General features: G+C 42.2%; 1 protein-coding gene across 2 annotated transcripts in view; it reads right to left on the bottom strand.

Annotated features, from left to right (window-relative positions):
- Positions 1 to 855: 855 nt before the first annotated feature.
- The window catches only part of coro7 (coronin 7), a 115,005-nt gene continuing 98,389 nt past the window's right edge, over positions 856 to 17,471 (bottom strand). The window contains exons 10-31 of one of the 2 annotated variants that reach the window (XM_086186252.1): positions 11,889 to 11,943; positions 11,624 to 11,681; positions 11,398 to 11,543; positions 11,066 to 11,164; positions 10,888 to 10,986; positions 10,259 to 10,421; positions 9,994 to 10,169; positions 9,756 to 9,864; positions 9,581 to 9,667; positions 9,350 to 9,492; positions 9,130 to 9,234; positions 8,800 to 8,885; positions 8,163 to 8,304; positions 7,997 to 8,086; positions 7,790 to 7,906; positions 6,848 to 6,983; positions 6,604 to 6,695; positions 6,419 to 6,505; positions 3,029 to 3,113; positions 2,412 to 2,548; positions 1,684 to 1,749; positions 856 to 1,017 (exon numbers count right to left, since the gene is read on the bottom strand). In XM_086186252.1, coding sequence (XP_086042378.1) covers positions 937 to 1,017; positions 1,684 to 1,749; positions 2,412 to 2,548; positions 3,029 to 3,113; positions 6,419 to 6,505; positions 6,604 to 6,695; positions 6,848 to 6,983; positions 7,790 to 7,906; positions 7,997 to 8,086; positions 8,163 to 8,304; positions 8,800 to 8,885; positions 9,130 to 9,234; positions 9,350 to 9,492; positions 9,581 to 9,667; positions 9,756 to 9,864; positions 9,994 to 10,169; positions 10,259 to 10,421; positions 10,888 to 10,986; positions 11,066 to 11,164; positions 11,398 to 11,543; positions 11,624 to 11,681; positions 11,889 to 11,943 — 2,359 coding nt within the window. In that variant the 3' untranslated portion in view covers positions 856 to 936. Of the gene's footprint in view, positions 1,018 to 1,683; positions 1,750 to 2,411; positions 2,549 to 3,028; positions 3,114 to 3,993; positions 5,525 to 6,418; positions 6,506 to 6,603; positions 6,696 to 6,847; positions 6,984 to 7,789; positions 7,907 to 7,996; positions 8,087 to 8,162; positions 8,305 to 8,799; positions 8,886 to 9,129; positions 9,235 to 9,349; positions 9,493 to 9,580; positions 9,668 to 9,755; positions 9,865 to 9,993; positions 10,170 to 10,258; positions 10,422 to 10,887; positions 10,987 to 11,065; positions 11,165 to 11,397; positions 11,544 to 11,623; positions 11,682 to 11,888; positions 11,944 to 17,471 lie in introns of those variants that run through there. The other variant, XM_086186251.1, reaches the window with a different exon arrangement.

The following is a 17,471-nucleotide window of genomic DNA, read 5'->3' as shown; positions in this document are numbered from 1 at the left end:
CTTGTTGTAGAGCTCAATTGTTTTGGGAACAAAGAATAATTGCTGATGCAGTCATGCCCTGTCTGAATTTTAAGTCTTTCATTCAGCGTTTAACAAGCGGTACACACGCCTGGAGATTTGAAAGTAACCCTTGCTTAATGCTATAAGGGGAACAGAAAACCAAGGCACAAAACGTTAGCTAGCTTGGTCAGTGTCATTTATAAATGGGTGCCATTGACAGAAGTGCCACAGTGTTGCACAAAGGGTTAATGATGAGACTAAGGCCACACAAGGCCTGTTCCAAGTTCTGTTTTTTTGCACATTTGTGAGATATGTCAGTATTTTAATTTTTCCAAGTGCCTTTTTATTATAGGTAAAAATATAGAAGTTATACATTATATGAAAAAAATGATTATATGAAATATATTTTTTTCCTGGCATCATGTTCTGTGGTTGAACATGCAGAATTTTAGAGTTGTAAAAGTCTTCAATTGGTACAACATAGCGGTGTTCTCCTGTTTTAGAGGAATTTTATTACGATATTGATAAAAATGTCAATGAAAAAGAAAATGTTTAATAAAGTTGCATTTGATACAACTTGTCTTTTTCTTTTCTCTTCTATCACATAAAACTCATGACAGAAACATACAAATGAAAGAGTTCCGTGGGTTTGCGCTGTCAAAATGCCGACGTCCTGGTTCGTAATTGAAAAGCTGCTGTTATTCACTGCATCCAAATTATCAGCAGCTCAAAAAACTGTGGTATTCGTGTATTACAGCTTCCTTAGATAAGGGGAAGGTATATAATATTTGCTTGGAACTGGTATTCAATCATGAAATGGTATCATCTAGTAAACAGACGGTACAAAGTCAAGAGTAAAGAAAAGGTGAAGTCTTTTATTGGGGTATAATTTACAGTGGAGGGAGGAAAGACGAGACCGCCGTTTCTTCCATACTTTCATGTTTCTGTGTTCTTCTGCGTCTCGTCTGTCTTCTGAATACTCAGTTCCTCCTCTAGACGCTCTTTAGCCCGCACCACCTGGAGACACACACCGAAGTGAACACCCCAGACAAACGTGAAATCATCAAAGTGTGGCGAACACCAGGAACAGCATCATTCAGTGCACTGCTACATCAGGCTCAGACTCGCGAATCAGAATCTGATATTTGAAAAGTTACTTCAAGTGACAGTCGCACAGGAATAACAACAAAAGGATTTGATTAATATTTTATTTTTGGTCACCTTAAGGGAACACATCCCCTCCCCAGAACCACAGGAAGATAGATCTGAGAGGAGGGAGCCGAGACCCTCAAAGACCAGCTGACTGCTACTTAGCTTAGCACAATGAATGCAAGCCAATGGGCTGGTTAGCAGAAGAAGGGTAGACATTTCACGAGTTGCTGTGGCACGGGCGGCAAATATGCACAATTCCCCCCAAAATCTTCAACTATCCCTTTGACGAGTTGGCACTGCTGTAGTTCTTGACACTTTTTCCTGAAATTCACCATCAAATCTTACTCCAACTGAGGCATCAGTTTCTAGTCTACCACTTCATGTTATAATCTTAATCACTGTTTTTACTTTCACTGCTGTGCTGCATTACATGGCATCCAGTTGCTTCAGCCATTTTAGGTTACTGCATTGTTTTCCAGTTTGTGGTGGTACATTCAGGAAACTGCATGAACAGTGAGTACGAATACTTACTTTGGACTGGAGGTAAAAGGAACCACCCACAGATTTGTCATTGACTTTGAAAAGGTGCTCATAGCTCTGGAAGAGATCAAAACCCCTGGAGTCAATATTCAGAAGGAAATCAACCTGAAGGTGAACTTGCGATGCGCGAACAAAGTGGCACGAGGGTTCTTCAACCAGGTTGTAAATAACAGTCAAGCTGGGGTTTTACTCTCTTCCACTCCTCTTTTAAAATCCCAGCAAAACCAGTATGTTAAAATGAATATTTTACATCTGCATTGGCTTTTAAAATGACTTTTGTTTTACGCTGATGTGATGATAACTGTAGCCCTCTTGTATGACTCTCTTTCAACACAAGAAACCAAGTGCTTCCCAAAACCAAACAATAAAAATCAGACAATATAAGAGGAAACTGACACATTCACGAAGCAAGGAAATTGAGATCAAATGCGAACATCTCATATTAAAAAGCTATAAAAATGTGTGGTGGAACCAGGAAGTGACTCAGCAGAACCGATCCCCTCAGACACGTATTTCTATACTCTGGTGGTCCATCAAAGCTGATGACGCATAGATGAGAATGACGCCAAGAGGCATTTGCCAAAACCTGCAAAAAAATACCTGATGTTTCATTACTCCTGCTGTTTGCGGCTATGAAGGTTATCCCTCTACTCTCCCACCGCAGAATTGTGCGACAGTTTCTCAAATGAACACAGCCAAGCTACGAGAGCGCCCTTCACCTTCTGAATCTCTTCGGGGTTGAGTGCGGACACGTTGAGAATCTGCTGCGCCTCTTGCAAGCTCATCCCAGTGATGCTGGAGGCCGCAGCAGACTGCTGACCCGCACGGCTCCGGGCCTGCGCCGCTGCCTGACTCGCTGCGAGGGAACAAAACACAGTGATCACTCTAAGATAAACTTCAGCGCTTGATCAATTTTTCCGAATAGTACTTTCTAAATACTACGGTGTTATTACTAATAGTTGTGTTGCTGTCATTGACTGTCTATGCTTTTCTTATATTTTCTTCCATTGCTTTTTTTCCCTTTGTACCTGACATTTGATTATTTTGGTGTGTGAAATAATGTTCAGTGCTGATCAAAAAACAAATGGAAATCACGATTTCATGTTTCACCATTTACATATTATCAATAAACAGACAAGAAAATACAAAATACATAAAAGATAAGCACAAATGGGGGAAAGTAGGAACAACAAACGCAGGGTTAAAACCCAATGATTACATACTAATTTAATAAGTAAAACCATCAAAATTGCCGAAAAATTCTCGTCATAGTTTTCCATCCACGGATGTTCTTCCTTTGTGGTAGCAAAGGCAAATCTACAAATGTAGCTCTTACCTGCAAACTCTTGCTGTAAGGCTCTGGCAAACGCACGTCCCACCACCTGCACTCCCATAACTATGACCTGTACAAGATATTTAGCCTGCGGGAACATGAGCACCGCAAGAATGAACGCACAAACATTTATTACAACACAACTTTAGCACAACCTAGCTGTGTTCGCAAATGTGTCCGATTATACAACGTACGCCTTACTGCTGACAACACTGTGACATCGTTTCCACAAGCGTTCCTGTCCTATTAGGACATTCATTAGCTAATATTTTAGCGCTGAAGGTTAATAATAATAATGCTAAAACAGGTAACGTTGAAAGGACGGCGGCCTTGTTCTGACAAGGAGTGAGAAACGCAGTCACCTCCAGGCCATGCTAACAGCGACAAAGATACTCAGTGTACCAAAAATGTTAGCAATAACAACATCAATACGACTGTTTCATATGTTCTTACCATTTTAAACGTCTGTAGTGGACGGAGAGCACCTCTTGTTTACACACATGCAGCAGCACATGAAGGTTACTGAGGAGTCAGAGTTCAAGGAAGACTCGACGTCGGAGCCTGTTACAGAACGACTTTCACAACACTGACACCTACTGGAGGGGATGTCTAACTGCAGTTTTCTTTCAGGTTTTCTATCGTCAAATTCTCGGCTCTTGAGTTAAATAAATATGCTATATATTAATCATATGTTAAGCGTATTTGTGAGACTCTAAATAACCAAAAATGTTAATCTGGAATGTTTATTTTCATGTATGATCAAATTAATTAAACAATGTCATTCATGACATATAAAAAACACATTTGTTATCTTTTTCCTGCAAATTACAAATGGTAACTTCCTTTTTAATATGTCATTTATAGGCCTGCATAGAGTCTGTGATGCAAACACACTCACTATATGTTACTGTGCTGATGTGATGAGCTAATCACATAAAGACAAGTATTAATAGATTTCAATTGATTTTATTGCAAGACAATATTGAGACAAAAACAAAAAATCCAATAACCAAATATTTAAGCAAGACAGAAAAAACCCCACTTTACTGACTGTATAAATGTGGAAGTTCATTGTTTTCTTTAAAACACTGGAAAGAAATATGGTATCCCAAAATTACAAAGAACATCATTTGTTCCACAAGCACATAAATTCTACAGTGTATCATCCCACAAACACTGATGACACCTGCAGGTCATGTTCACCGTTCAGTAACATGATGTGCAGAGGTTGTAAACAAACTGGGTTTATGCTTGTTGAAGACACTGTAGCCCTGATTAGAAGATGACACCATGGCTGTTATGGCTGCATTGACTTAATAATACTGTAATGTTATTGTTGAATACACGGCATGATTATATACCAATGGAGATTCGATCAGAAGATTAGCTCATTTAATGTGAGGAACAACGCCCCAAACAGTCTGAAAACCGACAACAACAACAAGAAAATCATGATTAGAAAGGAAATAATTATTAAGTATACAAAAGCCCATCCTGAACTCCAAAAGGGAGGTAGTTTAAGCTTCCAACCAAGAAATAAAAACATTGAGTATCCATTTAACCCCTACTTATGTGACTATTCCCACCATATTCATATCTAACTGGTAAAAATACAGTAACATAATATTGTGTTCAAATAGCATTTATTCTCACATAGAGTAAAAAGGAAGTTCCAGTTCATGGCCAAATATGAACACTGGTGACCCTGTTTTATCCTTTTTTTTTTTGCATTTCACGAACGTGTGTGCTTGTGTTTTACCTGATCAGGTGGGAGGACAAAGGTTTTTCTTTTCCATTAGATGCACAAATTCACTTTTTAAATGTTTCCTTTCTGTGGAATCATAATTTTAAAAAAAGCTGTTCCACCTAAGCAGCGATCTACTGTGGAGTTAAGGATGCACATGATTCGGTACACAATAATTCCTAGCTCAGTACTTTAGTATTGGAAAAACACCTGATATCGAATTGCTACACACTCATTGACTGAAACAGCTGTAAAATTTTTGGGGACACCTTGTCTTGTGTTGTTTTGTTGTATCATGCGATAGGAATTTTGGTTTAAAAATACTGGGACTTTTCTACGGTCGACATAAACCAAAGAACACAATTTATCAGATTCACATCTGAACAGTTTCTGAGATATTTAAGAATTTAATCTGAAAGGGATTTTCGAGTCAAACTTCATGCCGTGCGAAACAGTGAACATCGATCCAACAATGTGACTTTCAAAACCCAAACAGATACTGTGATATTTACAGTACTGGTGCCGGCAACTGTAGTTATTGTGTATAGTTATTGTGATTTTGTTCCCCAGATCATTTTGACATTCACATTGTACAGTGTTGGGAGTGTGCTGAGATGAGACGATGCGGCTGCGTGCGCACACACACAGACACAGAGACACACACAGGAATGGCAATTTAAGACTTGGCCGGTCTCTCCTCGCTGTTATTGGCACCGTGATTGAGGCGGAGGGTGGCGAAGTCGCCTCTAGTCGTCCTGGATGACAGAGGTGCAGGAGTTAGCAATACTAATCAAAATAATAATAATAATAATAATAATAATTAACACAGTCAGCTGAGACTGCCAGCCATCTCTGTACACTAGGATGTAGCGCCACTCAAAGACAATGAGGGCGTTTGAGCAGTATGACAGATTTAGTAAAACTCAAAAATCTGACATCAGATACAAATGGCAGATCAGCCATTTCTCAAATGAAGCATCTGATCATGTTGAACCGTTTGAGTTAAGGAAGAGGTCATGTCATTGGACTGAAAAATGCAGCAAATACTGAAGTGCCTTAAACCTACATTCTTACTGATGGCCAGTAGGGGGCGACTTCGAGGTCGCACCAAGAATCAGAAATACGATGGTCAGGGGAAATTATTGATGTGCTTTTATTACAGTATATATAGTATGTAAGGATAAAACAATAATTGGCCTATGTAAAATATATACATTCAATAACAATGCATGATAAATAATATAACAGGAATAGATATGAGTCATGGGGATGTTAATATACAGTGTGTGCCTGACACACACAATAAATGCACACAGGGGAATAAAGACGAAACAGACTATGGATGTGCATTTATGCAGAAAACTGCTGTTGAGATAATGTACATGATCATGTCCAGTCAGTGTGAGTACATGAGCACTCACTCACACAGTATTACACTGTTGAGGTATGCCTCAGAAAATAAAATAGTGTACAAGTGGGACTCCAGATCCTGTTCAGAGAGGCTAAGATGATGCACTTATTATATCTTATCAGTTAGACCTGCCTGCCTCTTTTCCCCTGTAGAGGCTCTGTGTGTTTCAGTGCAGCAGAACTCTTAATTTCATTTTTAATTTCAGAAAGTACCAGACATCTCCATCGTGTTAACTGACCCACTCGTCCTCGTCGACGCCCTGGAAGGACTCCTGTGGCAACGGCTCGTCCATGTTCCCCAACTTAGCCACCATGGCGCTCAGCAGCTGGGCCACATTTACACATTCAATGTCAGCATTCGTCACCAGAAACACACCATGAATGTGTGTGATGGATGATGCGACGCTGGATAAGAGTGATTTACCTCTTCTTTCTTCTGTTCATCAGTCTTCTCCTCCAGGTAAAAAGACGAGGGCATGTATTTCCTCACCGGGGCCTCTTTCGGAGCTTCACTCACTGAGAGAACAAAGAAATACACCTGAACACACCCACTACTGATACTTAGTCTTAAATAGTGACTAATCAGCACCAACATATCATCCTTTGCCATCTTAGACAAGGTCACATGGTGTAGAAACATAATCTCTAGTCATGTGTGTGGCATCGACCTGGCGTCATGTCATCAGGCTTCAGGCTGATCTTTCTGTGTTGACCGTTGGAGCCGGAGAGCCAGGCGGAGGAGGTCAGCGCCGCTTCCCAGCACACTGCTGTGTCCGGGTACACATCATCCTGGAAAAACTCTTTCTGGAGACCCAGAGAGGAGAGACGTTAACAGTTACGGTGGGAAACAGACTGAGGGCAGCATGAAACACACTTCTGTCACTTGATAAACGCTGGCTGAAACTCAGGCAGCCATTCGCAAAAGTGTGTTACTGCAATTATTTTCGACTGATATTTTGTTATTGGATGATATGTTTATTTTACTGAAAGCCCTTAAAATGATAATTTTCTGCATCAAAAAATATTTTTTCTTAAATCTGTAGAATATGATGTGTAGGCAGGACCACAATATTTCATTTAAAATGGTATTTTGACACACAATTAGCCTTCAAGAAACACTGTGCCGTATTGGGCCGTATTCTGACTTTGATTTAGTTTTGATTAAGTGTGCTGCCATAAACATCTATAGACACGATAAATTAGAATAAACATCCTCGTCAAAATTTGTCAAAGTAAATTTTAACAAAATTCTCACAAGCCAAGTGGGTTGAGACAAAATGTGAAATTCAAGTTACACAAACTGGGTAAATACATAGTCTTCCATAGTCAATCTTAACTGATTCACACATGCTTAATATGAAGGTTTAAGTAAAACTAAATTCCACAACTTTTTTAAAAAAAAATTCCACACTCATGTATGAGTCAGTTCCTGGACTCTGGTGTCATCAGAGCTTTTCCTACTTTAGAAAGTCAAACATTATCTGAGATAAAAAAAAAAGGCCAAAAAAGAAGAAGAAAATACTCTATAACTTCTGTCTTCCTTCTTGATGTTGAAGAGGCGGGGCTATGCAGTGCTCCCATGCAGCCACTAGGTGGTGTAAATGCCCCACCTTAACCCGAGGCACTCTGAAGACCACTGGCTCTATGGCTGTCTTGGTGAGCATCAGTCCTGCAGCTACCTCCACCTCACGCACATTACACTCGCTCTTGGGCAGAAAGGCCAATCCCTGCAGGGAGAACACAGCAGGAGGGGTCAAAGGTCATCAAATACAGAAAGAAGGGTGCTAATGTTACATCAGCGTGGATCAGAACGGTACCTTATGTGGCTCAGAAGAGCTAAAACTGCTGCACTCAACAAAATAAGGATCTTCGGGGATGACCTCATAAATCAGCACTCTGGTGTCCCCCTGTCAAACACCTTCATGTTATATGAGATTCTTATTTTATGAAGCTGGTGGCAAGTTATTCCTTCAGCGTTCTTACTTTCGCAGTGAGGATGACCAAGCTGGTGTCGGGGTCGTAGAATGGGATGAGTGTGGAAGGAGAGATGTCTACAGAGGTGCTGGATATGATTCCCGAGGAGAGGGAGTCAGCAGAGTACAGGTAGAGCATTCGCTCGCTGCAGCTGGATGGGGATGTGAGAGAGAGAGAGAGAGAGAGAACGAGAGAGAAAAAGAGAGAGAGAGAGAGAACAAGAGAGAGAAAAAAAGAGAGAGAAAAAAAAGAGAGAGAGAGAGAGAGAGAGAGAGACAAGAGACTTCTGCTTAGATACTCTATTATAATGCTAGTAAATTCAGTCCAGGCTTTTCCCCCTTCTGCATCATTACTTTGTAACGCAGAATGTAAATGTAAATGCAGAAAGAGCCAGCCATGTATATTTAGCTTGACGCTAATGGCTACAAACTGTAAAGGGGGATTATAAAAGAGAGTTTTGCTGTAGTTAGCCATTAGTCGCCACTGGCTTCAAGCTAAATATACGTGGCTGGCTCCCTCTGCATTCTGGAGACACAAAGACGTGATTCAGGAGGGGAAAAATGTCTTTATGACAACTTTAAAAATGTCAAACACCCTGACATCCCTTTCTAAAGCGCTTTGCAACTGTTTTAATGGTCGTTTTTACCTGTCGAAGCCGGACACCAGCAGGTAGCGGCCATCACATACCCACACCACACGTGCTCCTCTGTGGCCGTCAGGACCTGGACCCTCCTAAAAACAGCAACATGCCTTACTGAAACCAAAATAAGTCGATTTTTTTCTTTTGTGGCAAATGCTTTGTTTCTTAATGATTTCATCTCACAGTGGATAATCACTATAGCAGGTTAGTGATTTGACTAATACATAGAGCTATTAGAGGATATTGCTGCTTCGTGTATTAGTATCCAGGGAGTTTGACCACCATCCTAGCAGCTCCTGCTGTATCCCACAATATTCCCCCGCATGTCACACTTACCTGCACAGGTGTGGTGGACTTGCGGGGGTCATAGATACGAACTTTCCCATCTTTGCACACTGAAGCCAGGAGTTTGCCATCCGGGCTCCAAGCCATGCAAAACACCTAAACATTAAGCAGGTAAAACCAATCACAACTATTTGCAACATGTATAATTCTTGAATCAAATGCATTTTGCATTCAGGATTTGTTCTTGTTTTTTTAGATCTGGTTCACCCACCTGGTCCTGGTGTCCAGTGAGCAGCTTGACCTGTTCTCCAGTCTCCACATTCCACATTCGTACGGTGAGATCGTAGGATGAAGACACCAGGAGTCCGCTGGCTAACGGGTGGAACTTGATGGAGTAGATTTTCTCCAGGTGGCCTGTGAGGAGTCACAGAGGCTGTAAATCATCAGGACTCTTTCCATGGCTTCACCGAGTTGAGATGTCAGAGGTTTCACCCTTTCCCACCTTGCAAGATGATCTCAGGCTCAGTGAGGGTCTCACTCAGACCCCCCTCTGGTACTTGCCACAATCGAATTTTTGCATCGTCACCAGCTTGGCCGGTCAAGAAAGGGAGATGAAGATGTTATATCAGGGTGGAGGAGTCCAGTACAACTGAATATGTTCAGATCTATTCACTCACCCACAGCAAGACAACGGGTGTCGAAGGGGTCCCAACATAGGTCAACCACATTGACAGAGTTCTGGATGGTGGGCAGATCTGAGTCTGGCAGCCTGCCTGGCTGAGAGCGCTGGGAAGACAGAGGACACACGTTTACAAATGCCTCCTTTCCAATATAAGTCCACCTTAAATCTTTATTTTTTTTTACATTATATGAGAACAAAAAGTTCAAATGAAGTATTTTTTTCCCCTGTCATACCTCAAAGATGGCAATCTGACCCCCAGATATGGCGAGGGGCACCGCTACACGTTTGCTGTTTACACAGAAGCCGTCACACTCGCCCGGTGTGGTCAGGTTGAGGCCACGCAGATTTGTGATGTGTGTGTCTCGGTGCGTCACCGAACCCTGGATGTGACGGAACTTAGAAGTCGGCCCTGGATCATTTCAGAAAGACAGCTCTCATTAATATAACGACACATCAACATGAAAAGACGTGAACACGACACGTGTCGGATGTTCATACCCAGCAGGTTCTGGATGGCCTTGGCGCTCTGGCTGGGACTGGGGGAGGGAAGGAAGCCTGAGGAGAGGCCAGAGGTGGAGGATGGAGAGCGGGATGGGGCAGCACTGCTGCTGCTGGGAGTGGTCAGGGGGCTGCTGGAGGTGGAGCAACCACGTGCTGGATCCTGTCAAAAAGTGTGGAAGGTGATGACGTCTCAAATTACAAAGCACGGTTTGGTTTCAACACCAACAGTAAACTGGAGGCTTTCTAATTTTGGGTTGCCTGTTGGTGAGTCACACTCCTGACAACATGATATTTCATGAGCATCTTCGAAGGAATTATTCCAAATTTGCAACCACTGGGATTTAAGGATGAGATGGAAAATTTGGTGGTCAGTGTCATTTCATATAAACGTGATTGTTCTGGAATGCCTGGAGGGAATTTCTCAATTTTTTTCGTTTGTAAGAAACATCCACAAGGATTCAAGGAAGAACTGAAGTGATTTTTTTTTGGTCAAGGGTCACATAAATCACTGTCACAGTTACCTCACATGGCACTATAACACTGTGAGGTAAACTGGAGATTAAACATTAGATCCTTCTGGAAATCAGGGCTAAAAGTTGATCAAATCAGACAGAATCCTGTTCTACCTCCTTGCTGCCCCGACTAGCTTGTTCCTTCTTTGCAGGCATCCGACTGGCTGGTGAAGCCTTGGGGCGTTTGTCAGGATGGAGGCTGACTTTCTCCACCTGAAGAGACAAACCGAGCGCCTCGTTAAAGAGTTCAGACTGTTAAAACTCTAGCTGCTGATGCGGGGTAAATGTGTACCTGCTTGTTCCCTCCCTGCCACCACTCATCAGCAGACATAGCTGGTGTTGTGCCCACCGTGTCTGGGTAAAGGTCAGCGTGGAACTCCTGGCCTGTATGCTGCGAGAGAAAACACACATTCACAGATGTGCATGTCAACATATAGACATTTAAAATCATGTTTAATTTTCTTTGCACTTCACAATTGTGTACCACTTTGTGTTGATCTTTCACATAAAATTCCAATAAAATATATTTGTTTGTGGTCGTAACGTGACAAAATGTGGAAAAGTTCAAGGGGTACGAATACTTTTGTACAAATGAGCTGTGGTCAATCTGCTGTGCGTGCACACCTTGCGGGGGACTTGATAGCTTATTGGCACGATGCAGCTGTCACACAGCTGAAGCAAACGCATCACCTCACAGGACATGACATCCAATGCCAGCTTGGGTACCATGGCAACCCCACGTGTGGAGATGTCAGTCAGACAGTGGCTCACTGCGGACGAATTTAAGATAAATACATGAGAAAAATGCAAACGTCAGACATTTAACATTTTCGGCAGCCGGCCAGCTCACCTTGAGAGAGGAAAGGCTCAGAGGGAGAAACTTCGTAGCAATCCACCACCGTGTCTCCCTGTGAGGGAGAGAGCAGCACTGCAGTCACACACTTCAATGCAAAGCATGATGCTTGATCTGTGCAATCAGCGGTTCAAAAGTTCATCTATGATTATGATCAGCACATCAGTGAATATAAATCAAGAGTAAAGACTGCAGTTTCTTATCCAAATACATGAAACTTGACTTATTATTCGTGGTGGAGGTGAATGAATGTCGACGTTACCATGCCAGCCAGTATGAGCAGACCAGTGTCATCATCAAGCAGAGGGATCAGCATCCTGGAGGAGACAAATCCACATTAAAGACCAAACATTAACTACTCTTTGTTAACAGAAGGGTGGTTCATTCAAGGTTTAATCTGCTTTTCTGAATTAAAAAGATAATTATAACTTTTTTTACATGAATGCCATCATTTCCTATGAATCCCCCCCCCCTCCAAAAAACCCTAAACCTAATTAACTCAGGAAAACAGATGTTTATTTTTTCTTTCCTTACATGAATGCACTGCACCGCAAGATCCATGGGCAGTTTTAATACAGTGCCACTAGATGGAGCTACACACCCAAACACTTACAAAATTGGGTTGTTTATTTATTTTTTAAATAATTTTATCCAGAGAAAAAATGTTAAACAAAGTCACACATTCACGATCACTCAAAGCTCTTCTCTGTAATTTCATTTCATGATTGATTTACTAACTGTTTCAGTTTTAGGCTCCTTCATCCAGACAGGCCACTCAGAGTCACCTGCCTCCTCGTATCATGCGAGGTAAGAAGGAAATGAAGCGGTTTACATCCAAATGAGGAAACTTTACCAAATAGGAAATAATGGCTTTGGTAGCATAATTGCACAAACACTGGGGAAATCTTCATCCCCCACCTGACCTAAAACTCCTCATTTCATCAAGAGCAACCGTCAAGTACATGGTGTTGTTTTTTTTTAGAGCTGGTCCAGAGTCAGTGGAAGACAACAAACCACTTCATATCACAGGCCGGAGATCGTTTGATTGAAGTGGCATAGTGGTTCCAGTCATTGGCTTATAAAGAGAACCTTGTGTAATTATACGACACTGCTTGGCTGCTTCCACATCAACTAAGAGAGGCAGACCGATGATGTCATGATCCAAGTATGAAGACATAATGACAGAGTAACTTATTGGGCATCTTCAGCAATGACATATGATGTTTTCCTTTTTTGTTTTTACTGTGTGCACATCAGCAGTGTGTTTGAATGAGTGTGAAACATGAAAACAAAACAGAGGAATGAGAAGTTCACCATCCGCCCTGCCATGAGTCTGATTGTAGTCCACTTTCCAACTATTAATCTCTTCCAGGTGACAAGGATGTTATCATTTTCATTTGTCTATTGTTTTTAGAAGCAGTTTTTTTTCCCTCTTTGGAAGCCTGCAGTCATGGCAGTCTGAATGCCCGTCAGGACAGTAGGGGAAGAGAGGTCCTTCCAAGTGGAAATTGCTGAGAAAACAACCATTTGACTTTGTAGGAAACGTCAAAGGTTGTTTTTATGAGGAAGATTCCCAAGTTAATCAAAGGATAGTAGGGTTGGGTACCGAACTCTATACTTTTAGGGTTATTGACCAAATTACCTTGATAATGCGAGGTTCTGATTAACGTTGATTCACTGATGGTGAGCACATCTGGGACTAAAGTACACATTCAAGAGTGAGAGACCATTTCACATCACCCTTACGATGAGTTCAAGGACAACGCACGATCGGGACACCGGCGAGAAGAAATCAGGTTTCAAGTGTGGTTACACTTTTGAAAACTTGACAAAGTTTTGCTGCATTTGATACCCTGAAACACCCCTCTAACACTGACAGCAGGCCTGGGACCAGCAAACAAAGGTGCCACGGATAGAAAGTTAAAGGGATAGTTCACCCAAAATGAGAAACGGAGTCATCTACTCAACTCCGTGCAGATGGAAGGTCGGTTGAATATTTCCGCGGACTTCTTCTTCATCCCCTAAAAACTTGTGGACCCCCAAGCCAAGTTTGCACCACCAACAGTCTCCCATTCTTATGCAACACCAACATTTATAGTCGTTGTTGATGACTAAAGGTGTGTTCACACCAAACGCGACGCGGCATGAACACACCTTTACAGGTGCGTTAATGTGCTTAATAATAGAGAATGAATGAAGGGTGCACTCAGAGTGGAGTGCAGTATGACAGTCAGGCCAGCAGGTGGGGCTTTCGTTGGTGCTGTCTACCTATTTGCGGTATCTGTGCTCTGCCAGCAGAAGTTGTGCTTCACCACCAATTTTCTAGGGTGTCCGAATGGTGCCGCCGTATTTAGGTTGTAGAAGTAGGCTGTAGCGGTAGGTCGTAGCAGTAGGACGTAGGTTGCCACTTGGCAATTCGGACGCAGCCCTGGTGACCCGTCCAGGGGGAACCCCGCCTTTCGCCCGAAGGCTGCTGGGATAGGCTCCACCCCCCCCCACGACCCTTAACAGGATAAGTGGTAGAAAATGGATGAATGGATGGATATAGATATGTATAAATATATAGATATAGATATAAACATAATCCAAGAGTCCTGAAGTTTCAACACGCCAAGTTGTTCTGACAAACATTGTGTTTTTAGCCATGTTTGTAGCCTAGCTCTTCCATCACCATGAGAGTGAGCAGATGTTGAATGAATCTCATTTTTGGGTGACCTATTCCTTTAAGAGAATTTCATATACAGCGGGTAGAGTCATCAGTCCAACTGTGAACCAACGTGACCTCCTACTGATCTCCTCGTCATCGTAGAATACATAGATGTGTGTCCATATGCTGCTTGTTAATGGGATGCTTCCCTCTTCCATCCAGTTTATCCACTGTCTTCCTATCGCTCTTGGATTTACCAACAGACTTGTCCCAACATGTACTTCCTCTTCCGTTCCCCCCTGAAGCCTGTGAAGTGTGTGTGTGTGTGTGTGTGTGTGTGGGGGCGGCTATGCTTCGTTAGGGCCAGCGAGTGTTCCCATGTCCGAGTCAGTCCGCAGGGAGTCCCAAAACACCTCCATTCCCACACCACTGTCTTTCTTTTCCTCCTAAACACCACCACCTTGCCCCCCCCCCCTCCCTGGTGCTCTCACTGTGCCTCCAAACCAATTATTTCTCCAAAATTGCCTCCTTCTCTTTTTTCTTCTCTCCTTATCTCTGCTTTTCTCACAGTAAAGGCGAAAGTCAAACAGCCACGTAATAGGAGCGCAGAATTATCACTGATAATAGCATCTGTTTACTGTCGTTGTCATGCTCCACCACACCCCCAGACCATTTTCCCACATAAGAAAACACTTTTACCCATTAACATATGTAGATGACCACATGTGCTCGTAACACAGTGTGCTGATGTATGTGCACATGCATTAATACCAACAGGGATTTATGCACAAGCAGGGTTAAGTGAGGGAGGGAGCTTGTTATGCAGTTCTAAATCACATGGGCTGATTGTGAATGAAAAGAAAAAACTATTACAGACTTCATTCATGCTCTTACAATGGATGTGTATGTATGTGTGTGAGTGTGTGTGTTGTACAAACTCCAGCCAAACACACTAATCCAGCCAAACACACTGAGCCTTGTTCAGTTCAGTGGTTACGTGACCAAGAAAGGTTTAACCACACGTGTTAATTAGTCATAAACAACAATAAACTCTGAGATTTGCTTCGTTAGGGGATTAAAAAAAAAGATGGGCAAGTGAGGGCTTGAAAAAAAAAACACGCAACAAAACTTTCTTCAAGTGATATTTCACTCAAAAAGTGTCACTGGTCTTTCAAAGACTTGCTGTTTGCTATCCTGAACTTGCAGAGCGGTTTTTCTGTGACTTCCTGGAGATGTCAGAATTCAGGAAATGCTTGTCCATCCATAGTTTTGCAGGAGAGCCCTACATTTTTGTTTCTAATTAAAATGTCTTCTGGAAAATAACTTCAAGTGGAATCAAATCTAATCAGTGTACTGAACTCAAATAATAATTTTACAATCAAGAAATGTTTTTTAATCTAACTGTGACCCGAAGAATAAATGTGGAATCATGAGAATTTTGGGAATGCTACCCTCTAAAAACCGCATCCACAGTTCGTGCTGTCTTAATTTATCCATATGCTCTGTAATCCACAAACTCTTTGAGTTTAAACCTTCTGGCTCAGTGTGGTTGGGACCAGCTCGCATTATCTGAACTCCTTTACCCTAAATAGTGTTGTACGGAACCAGAAGAAGTCAAGTTTTTTAGTTCTAACTCATTTGAAGTGTTTGTGGATTACGGAGTGTTTGGCTGGATTAGAAGGACGTCAATTATACTGGATGATGTGTTTTTGAGAGTTTGTTAAGTGTTTTTATAGAGTTTTGCTGCTGTCAGCCATCAACCTCGAAAATGAGGCTGGTGTTTTCTGGCTTCTGGAGACACTAAGAGGTCATACAGGCGGGAAGAAAATGTCTTGGCTTCAGCCACCATCGCCTACCTCACACTGCTCACTCACATAAAACCCAAATCATAGATGGACCTTCTTCCCAGAAACAATAGCTTTCACCACCAGCAGATATGATGGGTATAATAGTCTAATGTGCACCTGAGTGTGTGTGTGTGTGTGTGTGTGTGTGTCCAGGTATATTAGGATTATGAGAACGCGTTGTCATTTGATAACACTACAGACAGTGAGATGACGGATTAATGAAGAAACCACACAGGTGACAGATGTTATAATAAGAATCAAATGACGGCAACACGCACGTGCACACACACACACACACACACACACACATGCGTGTGCCCTCCAGAAGCGCATGAAGGTGAATAAATACCACACCCTCCCAAACACCTCTATGTGCATATAACATATTATGTGTGCACATTACTGTATGCTTGTATGAGCCCATACAGGCAAGTCTGGGTGCAGTGATTGCATCAGACACACACACACACACACACACACACACACACACACACACACACACACACACACACACACACACAGTACCTTATTATATACAGTATATCGGTGAAGCTAATGAAAGCAGCCTGGAGAGGTATAAGGTTATGGGGTCGAGCCGGAGCAGCTGTGACCAGATCAGTATCAGTCAAAGGGACCTTTCTCTGTCGTATGAGATGGTGGTTTTTGGCTTGTGCTAAAAACATTCAGCAGACAGCACAATAAGCTGCAGGCGACAGGTAGGAGCCAGCCAGGAAAGACAGACGAGCCCTTTGGTGAGCAAAGCAGCTACAAATATCAGTGGTTGGTTTTAAAATCGAATGGATTTCTGTCGCTTTGAAGAAGCTATGATAAGATTGCGGTGTCAGACAAGCCTGCCTGCGATACCATTTCCATCATAGCTACAATTACATGATCAGATGTGAGTAGAATCCAGTGATAAATGTCAAATATTTGATAAAATCACAACTGGAAAATTGATATTTCCACCAAAGGAGGAGATCTTTTTAGCAGTGTGTGAGTAGAATATTTTTAGTGAAGATCTGGAAGCTGAAGAAGTATCAGGAATTTTTGGTACTGATTTACTCATTTATGTAATTTTCCCATTGTTTTCTTCCCACATGTGAACTATACAATTATTTCCAAGATGTCCTGCTTGTTGCTTTGTTGTAGATTTGTAGGTGTGGACAGTGACGTAGCATGTGGGAGGATCACGTTACGCCCCGCCCCCCCCCGCCCCGAGCAAGTACCCGGACCCACCAGGGGAGGTGCTAGTGAAGCTTCATTAAGCTTCCCACCCACGAACACAGTAAACCAAGTTGGAACCTGTGATATGGATGTTCTATCCCGGTTTGATAAACTTCTGTGAAAAAAA

The sequence above is a fragment of the Aulostomus chinensis genome, chromosome 18 (genome assembly GCF_037954235.1).
Source record: "Aulostomus chinensis isolate RoL2024-O1b breed Wild chromosome 18, RoL_Achi_v1.0, whole genome shotgun sequence".
Taxonomy (NCBI): domain Eukaryota; kingdom Metazoa; phylum Chordata; class Actinopteri; order Syngnathiformes; family Aulostomidae; genus Aulostomus; species Aulostomus chinensis.
Note: the sequence above shows the minus strand (reverse complement) of the source record. Positions and strands in the feature narration are given on the sequence as shown.